We start from the raw sequence: 25,908 nt of genomic DNA on the forward strand, positions 1-25,908 counted from the left end.
ATAATGAATAGAAAAAGAACTGTATAGAGACAGAATATTGAGCAGGGAGAAGAATGGACAGGATTTGGCAATGTGTTAGAAGAGGACACCTGATGAAGACTCAAAAGTTTCAAGGCATTATTCTAGGTTAGGCTTCAGAGACTAGAATTTGATGTTGCCATTCCCTGAAATGGTGACTATAGGAGGAAATGCATTGTATAGGGGTTCTTTGCAGGCAACAAACTGACACTATTCAGTAAGAAAGTATATGTTGAAGGATATTAGCTCATAGAACTCAAAGAACAACCAGGCTGCAGAAAGGACAAGAGCCAGCCCACAGATGTCTGTAGCAGGAATGTGTGGATTGTCGTCCCCCCCCCCCCGGCCCCCAGCCCCCAGCAGCTGTCATTGGAAGACTTGGCTTCAGCCAACATATGCCATTGTGTCCCATCCAGATCAAGACTCCCTGGAGAAAGATTCTGACTGGCCCAGTTTGGGGGGAAGCACATTAGTGTCAACAGTGACAGAAGACCAGGGGTGGGGGTGGTAGTAAGGCGGATGGATTACAAAGAAGCACAAGGAAGCTTTGGGAGTGAAAAATGTTCTTAATTTTGATTGTGGTGATAAACTTACTGGATGTATATGTGTGTTGAAGCATCAGATTGTATGCTTTGTGTGCAGATTTTGGGGTATCACACAAACATTGGACACTAACAAGTTTGAGAACTTGCAGGACTTTCCAGGAGATGTGTCCATTAGGGAACTGGAAATACATGTTTGTATTTAGAAGTCATTTTCCTAAGATCTAATCCTGCTACTCTTTTATTGTATTTAAAAAACCTTCAGAGGATCTCTTCTGTTGTAATGGAGAGGAGGCTGCTTGCCCTCCCCCCCCGCCCCCAAAAGGCCTACTGCCTGTAATTTAATACCTCTCTTAGAAGGCATCCCAGTCCTTTGCTGCTGGGAGCGATACTCCAGGGGTATTGGAAGGGTGGGGGAGATGCTTGGAACTCAGGGCCCCAGCTGTCCAAGGCCTGACATGAGCTGCTAGGAATGTCCCACCCATTCATCTGCCAACCCAGGTCAAGCCTTTTCTCTGCAGGGCTTTCACTGACCCTCATCTCCTAAGAAATTGATTCTCTTTGGGGAGTGTGCCAGAGAGAATTTCTAGGGACTTAACGGTCTTGTGAGGAAAGACAAACACCCAAGGTAACTGCTACAACGGAGGCACACCTGAGGTAGAAAACTGGACTAAGTTGTGAAATGGACACTTCATTTGTACATTGCTTTACTGGAGGTTTCAGGAAGGCAGGAGAAAGGGCCAGGATGTTGGGTATGACTAGTCATTTTGCTTACCTGGTACAGATGTTCCCAGGTAGGAACCAAACTGTTTACTGGGATTTACAGAATGTTAAATTGTCCAGGGGGGAAAAGGCCAGGACTTAGAAGACTGCCATCTTGGCAGCAACACAAGAAAGGGCTGAAAACAAATAAAATTGAGTGGAGATGAATATCTCTTATCCCCTGTCCTGAGGCCCCTGGAGGTCAGTTGACAAATGGATGGCTGCTCATTTCTGAGGTTTAGCATTTAGTCCTCAGAGAACCCTGGTAGCGCACCACCGCATGAGGCTTCATTCGTCATCTGTTTGCATCTCTCTGCAGAATTTTTGCAAGAACATCACCCAGTCCCTGCCTTCTAGCAATTTGAAGGACAATATTGACAGACTAGGTAATGTATCCAGAATACACTAGAAACATCCAGGATATCTAGGATACACAAAAGAGCAGAGTACACACACTGCTTCCAGTATTGTTTCCTATCTGCTAAGTCGGTGCTGAGTATGTGCATATCGGGTCCTATTTTTCTGCATTTTTACACTTAAAATGAAAGGCATGTGCCCACAGGGATAAAACCATGTACCAACAAAACTTTTAAGATTATAACAGGGAAAAGATGCTTATGAGAAAATATTAACCTTTAAAATGGGAAGGTAACATAGCAAATCAGTAGAGTCAATTCAGCTGATGGCCTCTGAGAGTCTGTGGTTCAATTTTCAATACATAATATATGCCATGAGGGAGAGACCACACCAGGCACAATACAAGAAAAATTTCAACCTTTCCTGGAATTCATGGTCAGCTTATCAGTAAATGCAAGAAATTGTCCACCTTTGGGATTTAACCCTTAGGACTTGAATTTCCATTTCTCTCTTTTTTAATTTATTGATTTTAGAGAGAGAGAAGAAAGGAGAAACAAATTTGTTGTTCCACTTACCCATGCATTCATTCATTGGTTGGTTCTTTTTTTTTCTTTTTATTGTCTTTTTTTTCCATTACCATTTATCCCCCTAAACCCTCTTCCACCTCCACCCACACCCTCCCCACTGGTTGATTCTTTTATGTGCCCTGACCAGGGATCAAACCACAACCTTGGCATATCCACACGATGCTCTAACTTATTTTTTTCTTGAATATTCTTTTATTAGAGTTACTGGCCCAGCTGATCTTTTCATTAACTTATATAAGTCTTGCCCATGTGTTACTTTCTTTGCCTTTTTTGGAGTGGCACTTTTCCCACACCTGATCTTTCTTCTTCTGTTTCTTTTTAAGGATTTTATTTATTTATTTTTTAGAGAGTGGGGAAGGGAAGGAGAGAAACATTGATATGAGAGAGAAACACCAATCTGTCGCCTCTTGTACACACCCTGACTGAGGACCAGACCCACATCCCAGGCATGTGCCCTGACCAGGAATCAAACTGGCAACCTTTCACCTTGCGGGATGACACCCAATCAACTGAGCCACACCAGCCAGGGTTGGGCTTTCTTCTTCACTGATCACCACTATGCCTTTAAAAATATATTTAAATAAAATGAATTTAATCAACTTATTCTGTTTTATACTCAATTTTTACCAACCAAATAACATCTTTAGGAATGAAAGCAACTACCCTTGCTTATTTTATGTCTTTGCTTTTTTTCCCTCACACTATGCCTCTATTCTGAGACTTTCTCTTTCCATCTTTGTCCCCTAAATGAACATGCACAATCTCTGTTTCCCTATTGATCTATATAAATACTGATTCCCAAACCTTGAGGAATCTTTAGAGGAAGAAGAAGTAAGCACAGAAGTCTGTATCACTGGAAAGGAAGGCAGAAAAATCGCAAGTTCTAACCCTAAGTAGGAAGCCAGGATAACAACAGCTAGCAATTACTGAGCACTTTATACTATACGCCAGGTAAGGTTCTAATGCTTCAGATCAGTGATTTTCAAACGGTGTGCTACGGCACAGCAGTGTGCTACAAGAATTTTTAAAACATGCAATACCTGACCATTTAGTCAGGGGCACTGACCTCTTTTTCCCTAGATTGTCAAATTAAAAAATGACAGCAAAAAAATTACATGTATTTTTTTCAGATCGGCAAAAAATATATTTTTAATGTGCCACAGAATTTTAGTAATTTGTGTGCCATGGGATGAGTAAGGTAGAAAATCGCTGCTTTAGATGCATTAACCCATTCCATCCTCACAGTAACTATGAGACAAATACTGTCCCTGTAAGAGAGATGAAACCGAACTTGGCCAAGATCATGCAGCAGAGAAGATTCCAGAGTCTGTGTTTATACTATCCCATTCTTAGTCATTGAGTTCGTCATTAATTCGGTAGCATTTCCTGCCACAAACTGAGTCAAGAGGTGGCTAAATGGCATTGATTACATCGAGGTCCTTACCACGCGCAAGAGCCACGTCTGTGAAACGAAGTGGCTTTACAGGCATTATCACTTTTAGTCCCCCATTTCAGGAACGAGGGAACAGGTTTTAGAGATGTGAAGTTAGCATGCCCCAAATCACACAGCTAACAAGCTGCGGAGCTGGGACTGTTTGAATCCAAAGTCCATGCCTCTCCACCACCACAGATGAATATCGGACAAGGAAGATCCGGACGGGGCGACGTTCTTCTCCCCACCCCGCCTCCCCGCTTCCCGACCCGCGGTGCGCCGCTAAGTTACCTTACGCTCCAAGTTTCTCCGCACAGAACTATTTAGTAAATGATATGCAAACGCAAGTAAGTAATTTTCCACATTTGTTGAAAATTCAAATGACGTCGATTGCGGGAAAAGCGGGCCCCAGGTTCATATCCCGTGCCCGCCGCCCCCCATCCCAGCCTCGGAGCGAGGGAGGAAGCGGCTCCGGATGGAGGGTTAAGAGACAATCGGAGAAGGAAAAGCGGCCTTTCCTCCTGGGGGAGCAGAGGCGGCCCGGCGAGCAGAGGGAACCTGCAGAGGGCGGTTTCTCTCCTCTTTTCCTGTCCCACCCATTCGGCCGGTCCGCCCACCCCCACTCGCCGGCCGCTGCAGCTAAGTCTGCGCGTCTCTCCTCGGCTTCCTGCACACGGTGTCCCTCGGTGGGTCTGCGCGAATCTCTACGGTTCCCGCCCCAGTCGAGTTCAAAAGGACGCGCTGAGTGGCGCTGGCCCTTCCCCGGCAGCCCGTCCGACTGGTAAGGTGAGCACGTGGAGGAGGGGACCTGGGGAGGGCGGAGAGCCAGGCGAGCCCGGTCGCCCACACTCACACTGCAGCCACCCCGGTCCCGGCAGGAACTGAAACCAAGAGCGGCCAGAGCTCGGCCCTGGGCTGGAGCCTCCTGTTGCGGCAGCTGGGCCACCCTCGGAGCGCAGGGAGCCCTCCGCCTGCAGGTAACGCGGCAGGGCTGGGGCCGGGGACCAGGGGGCGGGGCCGCTGGGCGAGACCCGACGTCCGCGGAGGTGGAGGGGGTCCCCGACGGCGCCCGAGGTTCCGGCTCCGCCAAGAGGGGTTCGGCCCTAGTGGCCGGCTAGTGGGGTTCAGGAGACTGTGCGCGGACGACGCAGTGGACAATGAAGGGAAGACTGAGGAAAGCGGACGAGGCTGGGCAGACCGATTGTGTCAGGCCAAAGGGCGACTGAGGACCCTCTCCTCCAGTTTTCTTTGCCTGGGTCATCCCCCACATCCTCCTCCAGGGCAGGTCCCAACTCCCACGTGGCCCCCGAGCGTTGGCTCAGGTCCTGCGCAACACCGCCCCCCCCCCGCCGGTGCCGCCCCACCCCCCACCCCGGACACCTAGGGGATGGCTCCGCCCAAACTCCAGGCTGTGAAAGAATTGGGTACCTGTTACCGCGATTTGGTGAAACTGGGGCCGCTGTTAATTTGCATTCCTTTGCCCAATTTACTCAGGCCTTGAGAAATCTCTTAGGTAAATGTCGTGACCCAGTGAAAGGATCTAAGGGTAGAGCGTTAAAAGGTAATGCACCCCAAACACAGGTGATCTCTCAGATCTGCTCTTGATAACTGCAGCCTGAGGAGACACTCAGCGAAACAAAACAAGGGTTTAGGACTAGCTCCACAGGGGAAAGCGGGAATGGGGAAGAGACTCAGGAAAATCTGGCACCAAAGGCTTTTCTGGGATTTCTAGTTGTCTCCAGCCCCAGGCAGGGACCCACCCACCTCATACCTGTCTTCCCCCACCCCCACCCCGCTTCCTACAGATCTGCTCATTCCTCAAGGTGCCCATCCACTTGCTGCAATGACTAGCTTCCCAACCACGCCTTCTCCAAGAGGTAGGTGAAGGCCTTTTCTAGTTGGAATGGTAGAGACTTGTTAACATCCTCACCCCCAAACCAGTCTTGGAATTCCCTGAGGCCTCAGGCCAGATGAGAAGACCTTCCCATCATTCTGCCAGCCTCACATCCAAAAAGGTACTGGGAGGAAGCAGAGGGCAACTAGATTGTGCATTTAAGTGCAGTTTGAATCTAAGCCTCATGGACCTGTGCCGGTTCCTGGCACTACCACTTAAAGCCTTGTGACCCTGAGTGAGTTATCTAACCTCTAAGCTCCTTTCCTCATGTGTAAAATGAGGGAAATAGAACTTATCTCCTGAGGTTATTTGTGAGGATTAAACGAGACAACCAATAAAAAACACCTAGTACAAGCATCTCAGATCTAGTAAGTACTCAATAACGCTGGTGGTTGTTGTTACTATTATGTGCTTGTGAGAAATCCACCTTTTCCTGGAAAGGAATTCTGCCCGCTTTCTATTCCACTCCTCTGAGGGTATACTCAAGCATCAAAAACCCACTGTTCTTGCCCTGACTGGTGTGGCTCAATGAAGGGAGGACTGAGGGGAGCGGGCATCGTCCTGCAAAGCGAAAAGGTCACCAGTTTGATTCCTGGTGAGGGCGGGTACGGAAGGCAACAGATTAATGTTTTTCACATCGATGTTTCTCTTCCTCTCTCTCACCCTCCCTTCCACTCTCTCTAAAAATAAATAAATAAAATCTTTAAAAAAGAAAAAAAAAAGCCCTAGCTGGTGTGGCTCAGTGGATTCAGTGCTGGCCTGTGAACCAAAGAGTCACCGGTTCGATTCCCAGTCAGGGCACATGCCAGGGTTGCAGGCCAGGTCCCCCGGAGGGGGGTGTGTGAGGGGCAACCACACATTGATGTTTCTCTCCCTCTTTTTCTCCCTCCCCCTCTCTTTAAAAATAAATAAAATCTTTAAAAAAAAAGAATGTTAAAAAAAAATACTGTTCCTGGCAGTGGTCCATCTCTCATCACATTGAGGACAGATTCTCACCTTTCATAACTGGTTTGGTTATTAAATGATATATTCATTCTTTTCATTATGTACTTATTAGGCTAAGGGAGGAACAAAAGCTCAATTGGTCTATACATCTTCGTTTTCACATACACAGTTTCATTTGTCATTAGGACAGACATTCTCCGTTTTACTGATGTGAAAACAGGTGAAGGACAACCCCAGGGAAAAGGTCTAAGACCAGTGTCCTCTATGACTAATGAGGCGTGCAATGCAGACTCTTAGTTGAATGGGGAAAGGTAAGCAAAGGGAGAAATGGGTAGAAGTTTAAATTGGTCGGCAAAGGCTTCATGAGTAGGGAAGGGGTAGAGCCCTTACCTTTGAAAGACAGGTGAAGGGGTGTGTACAGCAAGGAGGTAACCCTCGGTGTGAAACTGCAGAGATTGCATTTACCCTGGAGGGTGTTCTGAAGGAGAGCCCCCCCACCCCGTAGGGAAAAGAGGCACGGCTTCGGCAGCTAGCTGAGGACTCAGCACTTGAGCAGGAGGGGACGATCTGCATTCTTTTTTTTAAAATTTGTAGTAAAATATACATTCTATAAGTGTTACCATTTTAACCATTTTGGGGTGTACAGTTTAGTAATATTAAGTGTTACATTCACAATACCGTGCAACCGTGCCTACCATCCATCTCCAGAACTTTTTCATCTTCCTCTCCATCTAGCTTTTGGTAAACACTGTTATACTTTCTATCTGTGTAAATTTGACTAACTACCTCATATTAAGTGGAATCATACAATATTTGTCTTTTTGTGTCTGACATTTCATTTAGCATAACATCTCCAGGGTTCATCCATGTTGTAGTATATGTCAGATTTTCTTCTCTTTTTTAAGGCTGAATAGGTATATATATATGTTTATGTATATAATTTTGTGTGTCTATATATAAATTTACATATATTATGTATCACTTTGTTTATCCAGTAATCCATTAATAGATACTTGAGTTGTTTCCATCTTTTGGCTATTGTGAATAATGTTATGAACATGAGCATACAAATATCTCTCTAAGTCCCTGCTTTCAATTCTTTTAGGTATATATATACCCAGATTTGCAACTGTTGAATCATGTGATAATTCTATGTTTAATTTTTTGAGGAACTGCCACACTGTTTTCCACAGCAGCTGCACCATTTTACATTTCCACCAGCAGTGCACAGGGTTCCAATTTCTCTACATTCTCATTGTTTTCTTTCTTTCTTTTTTTTTAATATAGTAACTATTTTAATGGGTGTGAAGTGGTATCTCATTGTGGTTTTGATTTACATTTCCTTAATTATTAGTGATGTTGAGCATCTGTATATCTTCTTTGGAGAAATGTTTACTCAAGTCCCTTGCCCATTTTTTGATTGGCTTGTTTTGTCATTGTTGTTGTTGTTGTTGAGTTTTATGCTTAGATTCTTGACCCACCTAGTGACGTGAGTGATGTGGTATTTTAGAACATATCATGCAGCCCCCTACCCACTGGGTCCAAGCAAATATAAGTTTAGAGACGGGAAGGGAGAAATGGCAAACAGGGCGAGGGTTGTTACTTTAAATCATGCGATCCTTGAGGGTCTTTCACATCTCTTCCCCATCTCTCCACCTTCATCCCCTCTCCTCCTTTTCCTATAAAGATCTCCTAAAGGAGATAATCTCTTGGAGTGTTGAAAGTGAGGGCTACATTATGACTTTCATGGGCCCTTGGCACTGTCCCCTTTTTGGGATCGTTCCTCCATTAGAAAAGATATATATTCAAAATTGTATTTTACCACTCTGTTGGTGTAAGGAAAAACATAGTATAATAAAATTATTAACAGTTGCATTTATATTTAATGATTGAGAGAACATTATTGCAATTTCCTCGACCTAAACATTTGATTTTGTTTTGTGATTTTTAAAAGCAATTAAAATCGTTACAGCTAAAATCATTAAAAACCACTCTCATGGGCCCCTGGAAGGATGTAGACCCCAGGCACGGTGCCTGCTGCGCCGAGGGCGTGAGTCACGCTGCTGGAAGTAGGATGAGTGAAGCATACCCCTTTCCACCTGATCACACTAACTACCTCCTAGGTTTTCCTCTGGATTAGACACTCAGTATTTTTCATCTCACTCACTTTTTACCACACCCTTGTGAGCAGGTTTTATTCTCATTGTACAGAGGCAAAAACTGAGGTTCAGGGAAGTTAAATTTTCACACGTTAAGAAATTCTCCCAAGGTCATGTGGCTAGTAATGGCAGAGACAGGATTTTGTGCCAAGTTTGATTTATTTCAGAGTCTGTGTTCTTTCTGTCATGGTATACTGCTCTCAAAGTGTCACGCCACCCCACTGGCTGGGGCACATAAAAGAGAAGGAAGGAGAAAGGAAGCAGAATTCCAGGGCGGGTTCCCATGGGAAAGAAGGTTGGGGGAGCCGCCCTGTGTCGGGCAGGTCTAGAGCAAATAAGTAGGTTGGCAGACTCAAGTGGCAAAGGATCTGATGCCTCAGTGATAAGAGATTTAGGGGAACAAGGGCCACAAAGAAACCAACCTGTATCTGGGTTAAAAAAAGGGGGGAGGTGAGTGAGCAAAATAGATCTTGAAGTTCATTTGCTGTCCATTAGGATTGAGATGGAGCCTTGAATCTTGTGGTCCTCAGGCCCAGGCCTCCCACCTGAAAGAAAAACTGGTGCTAACGCGGTCCTTCCAAGCCTGAGAAGGGAAGGAAGAAAGTAATATTATTATTCCTTTGTTGGACAAAGAGATAGGAGAGAAATAGGGTAGCAACAAGAGAAAACGGGGAGAGCTGAAAGCCATTCCCCACCCCTCTTTATCCCAGGCTTTCCCGACTTTGTTTACTTTGTTGTTGTTTTCATTAAAAAGCTATTCCGTGCCCCTTGGAATAGCTTCCTTGCCTTTCTCTCTTTCTATGTATGTACACACACATATATACACACACATTATATACTCTCCCTATATATATGCATGTTTATAATTTTATTTTAATTTACTTTTTTACAAACATGTAATCATATTACACATACGGCCCCAGTAATTTGCTTTTTTCATCTAACCATAGGTCCTGTTCCAGTAACTGCACATCTACCACATTCTTCTTAACAACTGTATAGTGTTTCCAGAATGAATGGCCTGTAATTTATTTAAGCATTCCTCTGCGGATGGACATTCAGATATGTGTCACTCTTGCAAACAGTACAACAGTGAACACCCTTTCCATCTGCAATAAAATTCAGAGAACCAAACCCAGTGGCCACATAAACAAAAGCTTCACTGGAGGCAGAGCAGGACATTTCCAGAACTTGGGCAGTGGTAGTGTGTGGTGGAAGGAAACTTGGGAGGGGAGACAGACTTGAAACCTGGCTCAGCCAGCTGCTGAGTGCCCGATCCTGCGCTCGCTGAGCTGCCTCAGTTTCTTGGCTTGTACAGAATACTACCAATCCTGCTTACATCGCATTCTTGGGGTGGAGATAAAATAATGTTATATTTTGCAAACTGTAAATCATAAATATACATTACAGCTCTGATACTTGAAGGCTGAAGGACACTAGCTCATCAGCTCTCAGGACACTCTGTGACCTTTAAGCCTGAGAAAAGTGCTCCTGTGTGAGTTCAAAATTTAATTTTTAAAAATAAACATTTTATTTTGGAATAATTTTAAATGTATAGAGAAGTTGCAAAAATAGTACAGAGAGCTCCCATCTATGCTTCAGCCAGTTTCCCCTTCATGTCAGTATCTTACATGACCAGCGTTCATTTGTGAAAAAAGAAGACATTAACATTGGTAAAATACTGTTAACTACAGACTTCATTGAGATTTCCCCAGTTTGAAAATGTGATTCTGAAGTGAATTCTGATAGAACACTTTCAATTTATAAAAATTCCAAAATTAAGGCTGACGAAGGTCCTGAGGGCAGCTAGTTCAACTGCCCACTCTGGGTTGGAATTCTCTCCAGTGCTGGAGGCATTTGTCCAGCTGTGCTCTTGCTTCTGTGGGGTAGGCACCTGCCTTCCGTTAGTTTCTGCTGTTTGTGCAGGTTATCCATGGGTCTGTTTGAAGACAGCATTCAAGTTCTAGGCTCCCCCTAAGTTTTCTGTCTGGGCTTTCTTTGGCAAGTTTTTAATTTTTTTAAAGATTTTATTTATTTATTTTTAGTGAGAGGGAGAAAGAGAGGGAGAGAAACATTAATGTGTGGCTGCCTCTCGTGCGCCTCCTACTAGGGGCCTGGCCTGCAACCCAGGCATGTGCCCTGACTGGGAATCGAACCAGCAACCCTTTGGTTCTCAGGCTGGCACTCAATACACTGAGCCACACTAGTCAGGGCTCTTGGCAAGCTTTTTATATCTGATATGGTTTCCAAACCAGTCACATTGTTGGCTGCTCACCTCAAAATTGTGACACCCAGATGCAACTCAGCAGTCTAGGAGTGGGGCAAAGGAGGGCTGCGCTGTTACCTCCATTATCAGAGACCATATTAATGGTGCCTAGTATAACAGCAAGTTTAAAATTTTTTCATGAGTAACTATCTTCATAAGAAATTTGGAAGATAAAGGAAAAAACATATAGCAGAAGAAAATAAATCATCCCAAATTCTTTAACCTATCTATCGTTCTTGCTGCTATTTTGGGGTATATCCTTTCTAGTGATCCCACTGTGGGCCTTTTATGTACGCTGCCACTAAACCATGGCTTCCCCACTCTTCCCCATTTTACTTGTGAGTTCATTGATTTCTTGGACCTAAGAGCAGGAAATGTATTAAATCTCATCTTGTCCAATTTGGCCCATTTCTCCAGTCATTTGAAATCTCTCTTTTTATCATCTTACTAGTTGCCCCTCTAACTTTGAGTGTTTCACAAATTTGTCGTCCCTTTCCTGGGTCCACAGCGGTCTGCATTTACCCAAAGGGCTAAACCCATGTGGGAGTCACCAATAAAGTAGAACACCAAAACAAAAGATCTTGCAAAGAATTTAATGTTAGATATATTTTAAATGTTTATTTATTTATTTATTTTTAGAGAGAGGGGAAGGGAGAAAAAGAGGAAGAGAAACACCAATGTGTGAGAGAAGTATCAATTGGTTGCCTCCCACACGCTCCCAATCAGGAACCTGGCCAGCAACCCAGGCATGTTCCCCAACCAGGAACCGAACCAGCAGCCTTATAGTCTGCAGGCCAGTGCCCCAGCCCACTGAGCCACACCAGCCAGGGCTGGATATATTTTTAAAACAAACAAAAAACCAAAGTCATTATTATAAGGGACAAATTTTATTATTGGACTTTCTTCTACCTGTCTTATGATCTAATGTCTTTATTTTGAATTGCATAAAGGTGTTAATTTGGCCCTAGCATAGTCTGACATAATAGTATCAATTCAAGAAGAACTAAGGTCAAATCCCAGTGGAGGAACCTCTGCTTAGGCCACCATCACTCACTCCCAACCTTGACAGTCAGTTACTACCCCGCTTAGTCCTTAAAGCCAGGCTGTATTACTCCACAGGGATAATATAATTTTATCACATGTTCTGTGATGAGTCGCTGTCTACTCATGTAGCACCTTGAACTCTCCTTCAACCCCTTCCCCATCCTCACTCTCAATTAATGAACTTGCGTTCTATTTCCTTGAACAAATTAAAGTTCTCAAAAGAGAACTGAAAGGCTCCCACTCCCCCCATCTGCTTACTACCTGCCTTTGTCCCATGTGTACATTAATAATGAATGATCCCTGCTCTGTCTCCAGCCAGCCCCTCTACTCCCCAAACCCTTCAGGGCCATACTTCCAGCCACTCTCCTCTCCCATATGTCATCAGCTGTTCCCTCTCACCTGAGTCATTTCTATATGTACAAAAACATGCTGTCATTTGTCTCATCCTTTAAAAAAAAAAAAGCAAAAACAAAAAGCTTGAACTGTTCCCCACTCTAGCTACAGTCCATTTCTCTGCTCACCTTTATAAGAAAGCTTGTTTATATTCTGCCTTCAGTTCCTCTCCTTCTATTTATTTATTTATTTACTTACTTATTTTGAACCCACTGGAAACCAGGGGTTTATACTAGCAATTCACCAAAGATTCTCTTATCAAAGTCATTCATGACTCTTGCTTGAGGACCGCATCCCAGTGGTCCTCATACTTGATCTATGTAGCTGCTGCTCCTCAGACTTCCTTGCTGTTTCCTCCTTGGGCTCAGTCCTTGATCCTCTTTATCTGTACTTAGTCCCTTGGTGATCTCACCCACTCTCATGAGTTTACATATGCTGACTCTTTAAACCTCCAGTGCACACCTCTTTCCCATATTCCAATCTTAACATCTGCACTTGATGTCTAAGCAACAGTCATGTCCAAAATTGAACTGTGGATCTTCCCTTCCACATCTGTTCCTCCTTGAGGTTTCCCACCCTGTTTAACACCGTGCCTCCCGCCCTCCAGTCACCCAGGCCCAAACCTGGGTATCATCCTTGACTCCACCCCACATCCTGTCAGTCTTAACGTCAGAACACACCACTTTCTCAATGAGCTGCTGCTAGACCCAGTAAATATTTCTGTGCAGACTAGAAAAAGGCTCCCCCTTTGGGTAGATGCAGCTGTGCCCTTGTGCCAGGTATAGCCGGCTTCTCCTTCCACCCCTACTTTCCCACAGGATCCTTTTCTCTTTCAGTTTCTTACTGCTGCATAACAAACCACCTCAACACTTAGTGGCTTAAAACAATAGCAATGTCTAGGTTTTGTGGGGGTTTTTTTAATTTTTAATTGATTTTAGCTAGGGGAAACTGATTTGTTGTTCCACTTATTTATACATTCATTGGTTAATTTTTCTATGTGTCCTGACTAGGGATCAAACCCACAACCTTGGGATATTGGGATGATGCTCTTACCAATTGAGCTACCTGTCCAGGGCATCAATAGCAATGTATTATTTCTTAGAATTCTGTAGGTTGGCTGGGGACTCCTCTGCTGTGTTTACTGATGCAGCTGGAATCCGCTGGAAGGCCCGCTGGGCTAGAAGGTCCAAGATGACCTTCCTCATACATCTAGTACTTGGTACTGGCTGGCTGAGCCCGGGGCCCTCACTTTTTCTCCATGTGGCATTTCACCCTTCATTGGTCTGGATTAGGCTTTCTCACAACGTAGTGGACACAGTGTTCCAAAAGTGTGCTCTTTGAGCCCTGGCCAGTTGGTTGGAAAGTCATCCTGTAACCAAAGAGTTGTAGGTTTGATTCCCGGTCTGGGGGCAACGGAAGGTGACCAATCAGTATTTCTCATTCAATGTTTCTCTCTCTCCTTTCCTCTCTCTGTCTACAAGCAATGAATTAAAAAAAAAAAAAAAAAAGCATGATCTTTGGAAATTCAAGCCCTACCCCAAACCTACTGAATCAGAATCTTCATTTTCACCTGATCCCTAGAAGATTCTTATGCACAACAGGGTTTGAGAAGCACTGCTTTAAAATATAACTCCAGCCCTCGCTGGTGTGGCTCAGTGGATTGAGTGCCAGCGTGTGACCCGAAAGGCTGCCAGTTTGATTCCCAGTCAAGGCACATGTCTGGGTCTCCTGCCAGGTCCCCAGTTGGGGGTGTGGGAAGAACCAATGGGTGTAGCTCTTGCACGTTAATCGCACACTGATGTTTCTCTTCCTCTGTTTTCCCCTCCCTCCCCCTTTCTCTAAATATAAATAAATAAAACCTTTTATATATTTTAACCAGGCTCTCCTCAGAAACCTCTTAAAGATTCCCATCTCACTCACTCATGTAGCCCTCTCAATTTTATCTCCTGTTCTCCTTCTTGCTCCCTCCAAGTGACCTCTGTGCTGCACCTCTAACAGGCAAGTATGCAGTGGGCCCAGGTGCATTTCCGTATTGTGGGTAGCCCTACCTTGGCATATTGGGATGGGCCAGGTCTCTACATGGTTGCCTCCCTCACCTTCTGTGGGTCTTTACTCAAGTCACCTCACGGGGAGAACTTTCCCTGACCACGTCTATCTATATCCAAACTCCCTGTCCCCTCTTCCTGCTTGTTTTTTCTACATAGCACTAATCAACAATAACTAATAGTCTTTTTTCACCCGTTTTTTTAAAGATTTTATTTATTTATTTTTTGAGAGAGAGGGAAAGGGAGGGAGAAAGAGAAGGAGAGAAACACCAATGTGTGGTTGCCTCTTGCGCACCCCCAACTAGGGACCTGGCCTGCAACCCAGGCATGTGCCCTAGACTGAATCGAACTGGCGACCCTTTGATTCACAGGCTGGCTCTCAATCCACTGAGCCACACCAGCCAAGGCTATTTTTCCACCTATTTATTTTGTTTATTGTCTACCTGACCCCTCGGAATGTAAATTGGACGAAAAAAATTTTTTTTAATTGTGGTAAAATTATACATAATGTAAAATTTACATTTTTTAAAAGATTTTATTTATTTTTAGGGAGAAGAAGAGGGAGGGAGAAAGGGAGGGAGAGAAACAACAATGTGAGGGAGAAGCGTTTACTGGCTGCCCTTCACATGCATCCTGGCCAGCTGCTGAACCTGCATCCCAGGCATGTGCCCTGGCTGGGACCTTTTGCTTTGCAGGACAACGCCCCACCAACTGAGCCACAATGGTTAGGGCAAATTTACAATTTTTAAGCCTACAATTCTATAGCATTAAATCATTCACATTGTTGTGCAGCATCATCATCATCCTTCTCCACAACTTTTTCATCCCAAACTGAAACTCTACATATTAAACAACAACTCTCCATTCTGCCCTCCTCCCACCTCCTGATAACCACTATTCTGCTTTCTGCTTCTATGCATTTGACTATTTCAGGTACCTCATATAAATGGAACCATGCAATACTTATCCTTCACAGCGGGCTTATTTCATTTAGCATGTCTTCAAGGTTCATCATTTTGTATTGTGTCAGAATTTTCTTCCTTTTTAAAGCTAGATAATATTCCGTTTTATGTGTATATGGCATTTTGTTTACCCATTCCTCTGTTCTTGGACATTTGAGTTGTTTCACTTTTTAGATACGTGAATAGTACTGCTGTGAATGTGGGTATACAAATATCTATTTTGAGTGCCTGCTTTAATTTCTTTTGGTTATATACCCAGAAGAGGAATTGCTGTGACATATGGTAGATTCTGTTTAATTTTTTAAGGAACTGTGAAGGCATGGGCTATTGTTTGTTGTGTTCACTGATCCATGACCAAAACCTAGAAGAGAGCCTGGCAGAGTACACAGTCAATAAACGCTTGTTGAAGTAACTTTTAATTTCTCTGTCTATGATCCTGGACTCTCAGTCTTAAGAAGGCCGTGCGGCTTGTCTGAGCCACGTGCTCATAGTGGTCCCATACAAGCTCTTGATGTGTGCTGTTTCAGGATGAAGGCCCCCAAAGCAGACCCTAATCACTTGTTCTAGAATTTTGCTGGGAAACCACATCAAGACCACCAGCTGCTCACAGAATCCACCTCCTTTGTACGGTTCATCAGGCTCCTGACCCCTCTCTCTTTCTCAGAAGCTCCCACGTCACCAGTAGTGATCTTACGTGTTCTTTCAATGCCCTTGGCTGTCATTTATCTGGATTCCTTTTAGATTAGTCTGGTGCTTTCTGGGTTGCATTCCTTCTCTTAAGTTCACTTCCCCACATCGCCAGCCTCCTGCTGCTCCTTTTATGCAAAAATCGTTCTCTTTGATAGGAGACAGAGGCAAAAAGGGCCAGAGGAATTCTGCTTTCTGTTTCCTCCAGCCTGACATCCTCAGGCCCAAACAGCAAGCTTAGCCTTTTCCCTGTTCTTGCTCCAAATATAATTCTTTTTAAATTTGTTTACCAATTTGAGCTACATAGAGCTTCCTGACACTATTCTTCTGGGTTTTAGAGGCCTCTGATATAGGCATTTTCTGCTATAAAACTTGATGTGCATTTTTTAAGACTCACATTCTGAAATCACATTACTGCAAATGGGTTTACAGGAAAGACAGGATTAGGGCCAACCACTCAACTCTGTAACGAGAACACTCAATTTATAGCAATCTCAATTATAATATTGACAGTTAAATCTCCACCAGCATTTGAACCTCGAGTCCCTGTTAGTCCTTTGCTCACTGCGTCCTGGGGTGTGTGCTCCCTCCTTTTAGAAGTAGGTTCCAGAGAGCCTTCACCTCCAGCAGAGTAAAGTTGTTCATCAAAACTAAAATCTGATGCAGGGTCTGTCTCCTTCATTAATCCATGGTTTTCACAGAGAGGGAAATTTCTTTGTACCTCCTTCATTTGTACTTACTGCTTCACCAGATGGCTTAATAAAAGTGGAAACCACACCAATTACTGAATCCAAGGAAAGTACTCGCAGTGAATTTTATGTTTCTTTTTTCTTTTATTTAAAAAAAATGTTTTTGTTCTTTTATTAAAAATTTTATTTATTCATTTTTTTTAAAGAGGGGAAGAGAGGGAGAAAGAGAGGGAGAGAAACATCAATGTGTGGTTGCATTTCGCATGCCCCCTGCTGGGGACCTGGCCTGCAGCCCAGGCATGTGCCCTACAGTGGAATTGAACTGGTGACCCTTTGGTTTGCAGGCCGGTGCTCAGCCCACTGAGCCACACCAGCTAGGGCTTTTCTTTTCTTTTCTTTTCTTTTTTTTTTTAATTTATTTATTTTTAGAGAGAGGGAGAAACAGAGGGGGAGAAACATTAGTTGGTTGCCTCTCGTACACCCCACCCTGGGGACCTGGCCTGCAACCCAGGCATGTTCCCTGGCTGGGAATCAAACCAGAGACCTTTCGGTTTGCAAGCCAGCAGTCAATCCGCTGAACCACACCAGCCAGGGCTTGATAGGGTTATTAATAAGGGAGGAGCCTTATCTCATTATTTAAAAATAATGTTTACAGCTGTGACTGGTGTGGCTCAGTGGGTTGGGTGTCTCCCCGCAAACCAAAAGGTCTCTGGTTTGATTCCCTGTCAAGGCATATGCCTGGGTTGCAGGCCAGGTCTCAGGTTAGGGGCGTGCAAGATGCAACCAATTGATGTTTCTCTCCCTCTCTTTCTCCCTCTTCCCCCTCTAAAAATAAATTAATAAAATCTTTAAAAAAAAATAATGTTTACAAAAAATTTGTAAGAACATTGAAGAAAAGCATGTACCATATAATACAAATATATATACACACTCATTGTTTAATTTCATTTATGCAAAGATACACATTTCTAATAATAACTTTGCCTTATTGAGTTACTACATGTCACAACGACCGTATAAAGTAGGCCCTATTATCCATTTTGCAGATGAGGAAGCTGATGGACAGAGAGGTTAGGTCATTTTCCCAGGGTTCCACCGCCAGTAAAGGACAGCTCAGATTTGAACCCTGTCAGTCAGACTCTAAATCCCTTAACTACTATATTAGGCAGAGAGAAATCCATGAAAATGTTCACTGTCTTTGGGTGGTGGTTTATTTTCTCCTCCATTCCCCAGGTTATCTGTGTGGATTTACTCTAGAAGATGAGTGATAAAGTTTTGAATAGGGAAGAAGGTGGGGTAATGAAATTGAAGGACAAACATGCTTTAGAGCAAAAAATTCACCCCATTTCCTTTTCCACTTTTCTATATTTTTCAGAACTGACCACCCCAATTCAGCGGGTCACGGAGACCCTGTCCCCAGATGCTGAAGCCAGCACAGCACTCATTGCAGGTAATGAAGGCTCTGAGCCAAATATAAGGGACCTCTGAGTTCAGGGGCTGTCTTCTTCCAGACAGCCAGGAACCCAGTGTGATGAACTAGGATTCCCTCTACAGGAAAGCACCACAAATCAGAGACCAAGTCCATGAGTGGGCTCCTTTGAGGTTATCTTAAACACACACACATACACAAAGCTCTGAAAGACTCTTCAAGGCTTCTGTGAGAGGTACTGCTGGTAAATGATAGGTCGGGAGATGACCACAAATAGATATAGGTGCATATGGGCACTGCATTCCAGTGTGTGGATAGGGAAGAGGATGTGTGTGGTTTGTCCAGTGTGTGAGGAAGAGGATGGGAGGGAGCAGAGAATCCCCCACAGGAGGCTATGAATTTAAACAACCCTTCCTGTTGGGATAAGCTATTTCCTGTTTGCCTCCTTCCTGTTTCTATTATACTCATCAGAAACTGGTTAAGAGAGAGATCAGTTTTATCAGAAGTCAGAAGCCTTGTGTCTTTAGCTTGAGCCCCCAGAGACCCCAGGGACCACGTCCCACAGGAGCTGGGGCATATGGATTTGGAAGTGGACACTAGTTAACCAGACCAGAAGGATCCTTACGAAAAGTGAGGGAACTGCCTAACTCAGGGGACCCTGTGAATAACTGAGATGTACTCAATCCTGAAACATCTCTACATTTTCCCTCTCCTTTCCAAGTTGTCATCACCGTGGTCTTCCTCACCCTGCTCTCAGTTGTGGTCTTGATCTTCTTTTACCTGTACAAGAACAAAGGCAGCTACGTCACCTACGAACCTGCAGAAGGAGAGCCCAGCACCATCCTTCAGATGGAGAGTGACTCAGCCAAGGGCAGGGAGAAGGAGGAATATTTCATCTAATGATTCCCAGACCCCAAGGAGCTTATCCGGGCTCCAGTATTAACACACTATTTATTAGGTGAAACTTTTATCTGAAAGCAGTGAGCAGCGTTGATTGATATGGGCAAGCCTGAGCTCCTTCCAGGAGGAGGCCCAAATCCAACATCACCGACACCAGGAACCAAGGACATAGAGAAAGCTACTTATGATGTCTTTAGCCAGGCCTCTGTAATACAGCGGTGCTTGTGACTGACCAACAAGGTGGAGCTATACCAGGCAACATTTGAGTATGTGCCCAGCTATCTTCAGTTTTTTCCACAGGTCAAAGGGGAGAAGAGAGGTAGGGTCACTAGCTGCTCCTCTGTACCCTGCCTGGTCACCTAGCGACAGCCCCTGTGGAGGTAGTGTCCATAGTTCTTCCCAGAGGCTGGATACCAGAGTAAAAGGCCAGGCCAGGAGGGGTGGGAGACTATATAGAGTCCCTACCTCCTGATGGCTCTGCAACACCCCTTAATCTGAGCCCTTCCTTTCCATATTCCCCAACGTCAAACTTAATGCTATTTTTATCAGAATTAAAATTTTTCATTGATCCAGAAATCATATTCTCTTAAATATCTTTTCATTTTGACTTGTCCCTTGACATTTTACCTGCTTAAACTTGGACATTTTCTTTTGCTTGTTTAACTCCTTTGCATGTGTCCTTACCCAAGTTAGAAGAACCCTAAGGAAGTATTAGAAGTTGAAACAAAGCTGGTCCTAGGAAGATTGTCCCAGATGAGTGTCATTACAAACACCCTGGGAGATGGACTGGTTTCTTCTCCACCCTGGCGAGGACCACAGTTTCCCAGAATCCATTCTCTGTATACGCAGAGGGAACCAGAAACAGTCTTCTTACCACTTTTTTCACGAGTGTTCTGGAATCAAGCCCAGAGAAGCTTCTTGGATCTAACTTACATCTCAAAATGAGGTATGTTTAAACGGCGCAATTGTTTTGGTAGAAATCATAGCTGCCCATGTCCACCCCAAGTAAGATTTTTAAGAGCTGAGGAAACCAATCTTGGCAATCTAGATTCCAGTTTCCAGTATTTCTTCACACAGAACTTTGGAGTAACTCAAAGTCACCCTGAACTTACACAAACTTATACTAAAAACATTTTCCTTGAGTCAAACTTTAGGGCATTAGGAGAATCAATCGTTCCTCTTTTTTTTTCAATTGAGAGAGAAACATCAATGTAAGAGAGAAATACCGATCGGCTGCCTCCCGTATGTGGCCCAACCAGGAATCAAACCCACAATCTAGGTGTGTGTCCTAACTGGAAATTGAACCTGTAAACTTTTGGCATAGGGGCAGTGCTCCAACCAAGCCACCTGGCCAGGGCTCATTCCCTTATCTCTAGGTTTGTAGTCTGAATTCCTCTGGCATAATAGGCTTTTGAAGAATCTGCTGTGACAACCTGGCTGGTGTGGCTCAGCGGATTGAGCGTTGGTCTGCAAACCAAAGGGTCACTGGTTTGATTCCTAGTCAGGCCCCATAACTGAGTGGCAGGCCAGGTCCCCAGCAGGGGTCACATAAGAGGCAACTGCACATTGATATTCTTCTCCTTCTCCCTCCTTTCCCATGTCTAAAATAAAATCTTTAATTTAAAAAAAAAAAAAATCTGCCCTGGTTAGAGCATCATTCCAATACACTAAGGCTACAGGTTCAATCCCCCATCAGGGCACATACAAGGATCAACAAATTGATGTTTTCTCTCCCTGTAAAATCAATTTTTAAAAACTAAAAATCTGAAAGAGCTTAGGAAGTAAAATGAAAAAAAGTTAAACATGTTGGGTTGAACTCAAGTGGTCCATGCCCTCACTGGTGTGGCTCAATGGATTGAGTGCCAGCCTGTGAACCAAAGGTTTAAATCCCAGTCAGGGCACATGCCTGGGTTGCAGGCTGGGTCCCCAGTGCGGGCCATGTGAGAGGCAACCACACATCAATGTTTCTCTCCCTCTTTCTCCCTCCCTTCCCCTCTCTAAAAAAAATATAATAAAATCTTATTAAAAGGAAAAGAAAGTGGTCCAATCTCAGCCTTGCCCTCCTGCATTTATTTCAAAGGCTTCATTTTAAAAAGGGGGGGGGGGGGAAATGGCAGCAGCACCTATCTGAATTCTTGGTGAGATATAAAAGCTATAGACAGAAGGAATCTTAAAAACAAGCTGATTAAAGAATCCTTGAAGTGAGGTGTAATGCAACTTCATCACTTTATTCAAATCTTCAAAATAGTCTTTATTCTACATTTTTAGTATAAAAAAATCCACAAGTTAAGTGCACCACAGTGTAGAGAGAGACATACAACGCTGAACTTCCATAACAGTCAATGGTACAGTCAAACATCACATGTACAGAACACAATTTAGATGAACTGAAATTATAAGATAAAATAAAATAAAATCCAATTGCTGAAAAATTAAAATATTAAGGATCCCTGAAATATTAACCCTAATGAGATTTCACTGGACTCAAGTCATTTTGCAGTGAGGCATTCACAATATGACCCCATTAACCCAGCTGAGGAATTCTTGGGAGCCATGAGTGGCTGCATCAGACACTGGGACAATAAATGGTAACCAATTTTTGATCTGAAAACTCCCCGTAATTTTGGCTCTAAAGTCATCAGGCTTGTGAAAGGCATCCTCCTCATTGCCCCCTGCCCACACATACATTTTAAACAAACTGTTGTTTACAGTACAGTTTGTGTTACTATCTGTTGTTCAAACAAGCTCAGTTTTTCTGGCACCAAAGCAAATTTCGATTTGGTTCATGTATGAAGAGACAATCTACGAGGAGGGTCCAAAGGCACCCCCCTCTTTTGCCTGAGGAGATGCATAAGCAGAAGTAATGGGGTCTGTGCTTGGGCACAGAGGGCGTTTCAGAGGATCCTTGTGAAAGACTAGTTAGAAGATGGCAAGTGGGGAGAAGTGCAAGAAGAGAAGGAAATTAGTCTGACTGGCTTTCTGTCCTGCACCATTGATTCAATGGAGATTGGCGGGAGGGGATGGAAGACAGGCTGAGGGTGGGATGTGGGACAAAGGATGGAAAAGAAAAGGCAGACAACTAATGCATTTATAACAAGTAATATAAATCAAAGACTTAAAGGAGATTAAAGACCAATCAGAATAATTTGGCAACTTTAATTCTTAGGAAGATCAAAGTTCCCTCCAAACCTAATTTGATGTTTTATTACTAAAAGCAAAGACCAGTATGGTACAGTATTACTCCAGAGGAATTAAAGGAAGATCCTTAGGGCTGCTTCACCCACATTCATTTTATGAATGGATACCTCCCCTACCTCAAAATGCTTTAGGGAGGTACTGCTACCATTACATGGTTCCTTATTAAGTTTGAAAAGTGCCTGAAAGTTTGGGCACCAGAAAGACACCCCAACAACATGTGTCTTAAACTGCAACTTCAGGTTAATATGACTAAAGCAGTTACATTGTGAGAAGTGCTGAAGGTATGTGATGTCTTTCCCGGCACAGAGGTGGCCTTGGTTCTTCACCAGATGGTATAGCCACCATCTGTGCCACCCATGAAGAAGTTCCCCTTCCGCTGAGTTATGAGGACATTGGCTCCCTGCATGACTGCAAGCTGAGCAGCATTGGGAGGGCATCCTGGGGGTGGAGGCTGAAAGGAAAAGACAAGATTGATTGGGCACAAAGCAGCTGATATGAGGGAAGCAGACAAAGGTGAAACAGAGAACCTTGTTAGGAAGATGGCAATGTGCTGACCAATTGCATTTTCAGGAGATAGCCTGCCACCAATCAGGGTTCTAAAGTAGATCTATGAACCCAAAGATACGAACAGGGGAATACCACTTATTCAAAGAGTGCCAGTTCCAAGGTAAAGCCTATGGATACCATCTGAACATGGGCAGTCTAGACCCATTGGCATTTCCAGTGATTTCCTACCCACATTCCAAAAACAGGATTGGGTGTCAGGTCCACAGCCCTATACCACAGGGTCCCTCAGTAGTTTTCAAATGACCATGGGATAACCAAAAGGCTCTAACCTATTTACACCATTCCCACCTCATCTCTAACATATGGTAAGTAGAAAGGCCTCAAGGCCCAGCAAGGAACATTTGGGCTCTAAATCCCATGCATAGGGAAACTAAGCAGGAGACATAAAATCCTCAGTATCTTTCTGTTACTTAAAAGAAATCATGCATTTTACTTTTTAATCATCATAGCTCCTAATACCATGCCATGCTGATAACAAATATTAAGTAAATGCTATGGAACAAATAAATATTAGACCAGTTCACTGTTCCAAAGAGAACTGAAAAAGCAGCAGGCAAGACTCCTAGGACAGGAGAACAAAGGAATCTGGTTAACTCAGACCCCAGTGAATGTTCCACATGCTACTGACCTGCCACAGTTTTCATGCCCTCTCCCAACTGCTTTCTGCCTGACTAGTACATGTCACTGGTTGTACTAAAATCAGCAACTATTATCCAGGGACGGTGAAAGGATGAATATGCAGTCATTTCAGAAAGTGAAAATACATAAGGGCTGAGTTTTTTTCTGACAAAGTCATACTTACAGGAATGTTGCCAGCAGTAGCCCCAGCTCCAAACCTGGCACCTGGATCATACCCTCCTTCCACCAGCACTGTTGAACCAGGTGGATAAATGGGGCCAACTGGATAATAAGCCATAGGGATTGTGGAACCTAAAGGTCCAACAGCCACAGACTGGGCCATGGGAAGATACAGTGAGGCGCCAGGAAATGCAGCTGACATGGTGGGGACTGTGGCAGCCCCTGGATGCACAAAGCTCGGACGATAGAGCTAGAAAAGGCAGGAGAAGGCAAAATGTTACTTGACAACACTACTGATTCAGACTTCAATCCTGTTCCTCTTTAATGAGTCACTCTTAATTCTCTCTGTGCAGATTACAATCTATATGTTATACAAGTTGCCTTTCCCCTACTGCTCAATATTCTAAATCTCTTCCTGCTAGAGCTAATGTTAGACTCAAGGAACACAAACTCATCTTAGCCTCGGCCTGTGCCAAATACTGTAAAAGAATCAGATAGTGCATTCTGAATCCTACAGAAATTGAGGAACTACATACTGTTTTAGATTATTCATGAGAGCACTCTCCTGTTTGTACATCTAAGGAGTGAGACTTAGCTAAGGACTGAAAATGCAATCCAAATGTGTTCTCAACAAGTTCAATCTGGTAAACTGGAAGCACCTCTGAGTAGGCAGGTGGAGCATCAGTATAGGGTGGAGCCTGAGGAAGATGCAAGGTCTGCGGGTACACTGGATTCCCAGGAGGCTGCACAGGGTAGGTTGGCTGTGTTGGATATTGACCTGGAAGACAAAAATACATGCATGTTCCCTACCATACAGAACCACCAAAATGAGGGAAAGCATACTGGACAGCTAACGTAGTGGGTATAAACAGAAGGGGATTCGCAAAAACAGTGCCCCTGGAGGAGCCAAGAAAATAAGCATTCTCTTTGCACCCTTATCTCTGAAGATGCTAGATTCCAACTGGACAGCAAAGTGGCTCTTCCCACTTGCATACTGGTGGAAGTGGAAAGTCTAGCTGAGCCCCAAGCTCTTTCCAGAATGCAGGACAAGTTCATGCCCATGTTTCACGGGTGCACTCTGCCTCTGCTCTGGATAGCCTCCACAGGCCTGGTTGTAACCAGCCAGGACCTCATGAGTAACGGTGACTGTCTCACAGATGTTCACTCAAGGTCGACTTCAAATTAAAAGAATGAGTGAATGGTGTAAGTGAATTTTAGCGATTGGACAGAGGGTGATAGGTAAAGCCTTGACTGGAAAAGCCGAGGATCGTGTTCTGGCCGCCAGGGAAGGGAAACATGGGGAACGCGACCCTTCAGGCCCTGGCCCGCCCACCAGCGCCCTCACCTTACTAGTCAAGCCCGGGGCTGGCCTGTGGTTTCGGAGAGCGGCGCCCCGCCTCCGTCGGCTCTCCATTGGCCTACCCAAATCCCTGCTCTAGCTCCCCATTTGCTTCTGCAGATGCCCATCATGACAAACCTCCCCCCCCCCCGCAACCCTCCCCCAGCCACCCGCCCGAGTCCACAGCGCCAAACTGCGCCACAGAGTTGAAGGGGGAAAGGGCCTGGAAGGGAACGAGCAGTCGTAATTCGGGGATGACGAAGGCGTCCGGCGCAGCCCCTGGGGCTGCAGCCGACCGAGGAGGACGGCGCAGCTTGCCCCAAGCTTGGCGTTGAGGGACCCTGGGCTCCAGGACCACTCGCTCCGGGCAGCACTGTTCCCCCCGGACGGCCTCAACCGACCCCTGTCCTTGCCTTTGCTGTTCATGGTGGCTGCGGGTCCGGTTCGGCTCGGCGTCGCGGACGGTTATTTTTTTCGTCCTCTTCCTGTTCGTAGTCACTTCCGTGTCACGTGCCGACTTGTCCTCTAGCGTCACCCCACGCCCGAATGCCGCTGCCGCCGGAAACCCCGCCCCTTTGCCCGGCCTCCAGTAGCTAAAGGGAGGGCGCGCGTGATTCCGCCCACTCGCGTTTGCCCCGCCCGCTCGGTCTTGTCCTCCAACCCCCACCCCCGTCCGTCGACTAACGGAAAACCAAATAAGTACGTGTACAGGTATTGTCTCAAAACTGGACCTTTTCTCTGGGACACTCTGAGGCAGAACCATTAAACTATTCCCCGGAATCTTTTTTCCACCTACACGCTTCAGCTCAAGGTCACCTTACCTTGACGCCTTTCCACGAGGGGCATAGATTTAAGTGCTTTATCTAACTGCCTGGAATGTGTTCCCTAAACCTTG

The 25,908-nt window shown here is 44.6% G+C and overlaps 2 protein-coding genes across 2 annotated transcripts; one reads left to right on the top strand and one right to left on the bottom strand.

Annotated features, from left to right (window-relative positions):
* The first annotated feature begins 4,028 nt into the window (after nucleotides 1–4,028).
* On the top strand, nucleotides 4,029–19,670 carry SMAGP (small cell adhesion glycoprotein). The gene is made up of 6 exons (XM_054591507.1): nucleotides 4,029–4,045; nucleotides 4,232–4,479; nucleotides 4,577–4,675; nucleotides 5,504–5,575; nucleotides 18,158–18,232; nucleotides 18,933–19,670. Exons 1-6 carry the CDS (start codon nucleotides 4,029–4,031, stop codon nucleotides 19,109–19,111), a joined length of 690 nt encoding a protein of 229 aa, XP_054447482.1. The 3' UTR covers nucleotides 19,112–19,670.
* A 1,643-nt stretch (nucleotides 19,671–21,313) lies between these two features.
* On the bottom strand, nucleotides 21,314–25,548 carry DAZAP2 (DAZ associated protein 2). Its single transcript, XM_054591090.1, has 4 exons — nucleotides 25,427–25,548; nucleotides 24,334–24,452; nucleotides 23,679–23,924; nucleotides 21,314–22,760 (listed from the first exon to the last, which is right to left on the bottom strand). The coding sequence occupies exons 1-4, from the start codon at nucleotides 25,437–25,439 to the stop codon at nucleotides 22,632–22,634; spliced, it is 507 nt and encodes a 168-aa protein (XP_054447065.1). The 5' UTR covers nucleotides 25,440–25,548; the 3' UTR covers nucleotides 21,314–22,631.
* Between the last annotated feature and the right edge of the window lie 360 nt (nucleotides 25,549–25,908).

The sequence above is a fragment of the Pteronotus mesoamericanus genome, unplaced genomic scaffold (assembly GCF_021234165.1).
Source record: "Pteronotus mesoamericanus isolate MK-2021 breed Mesoamerican mustached bat unplaced genomic scaffold, CSHL_Meso_final scaffold_21, whole genome shotgun sequence".
In the NCBI taxonomy this organism is placed as follows: Eukaryota; Metazoa; Chordata; class Mammalia; order Chiroptera; family Mormoopidae; genus Pteronotus; species Pteronotus mesoamericanus.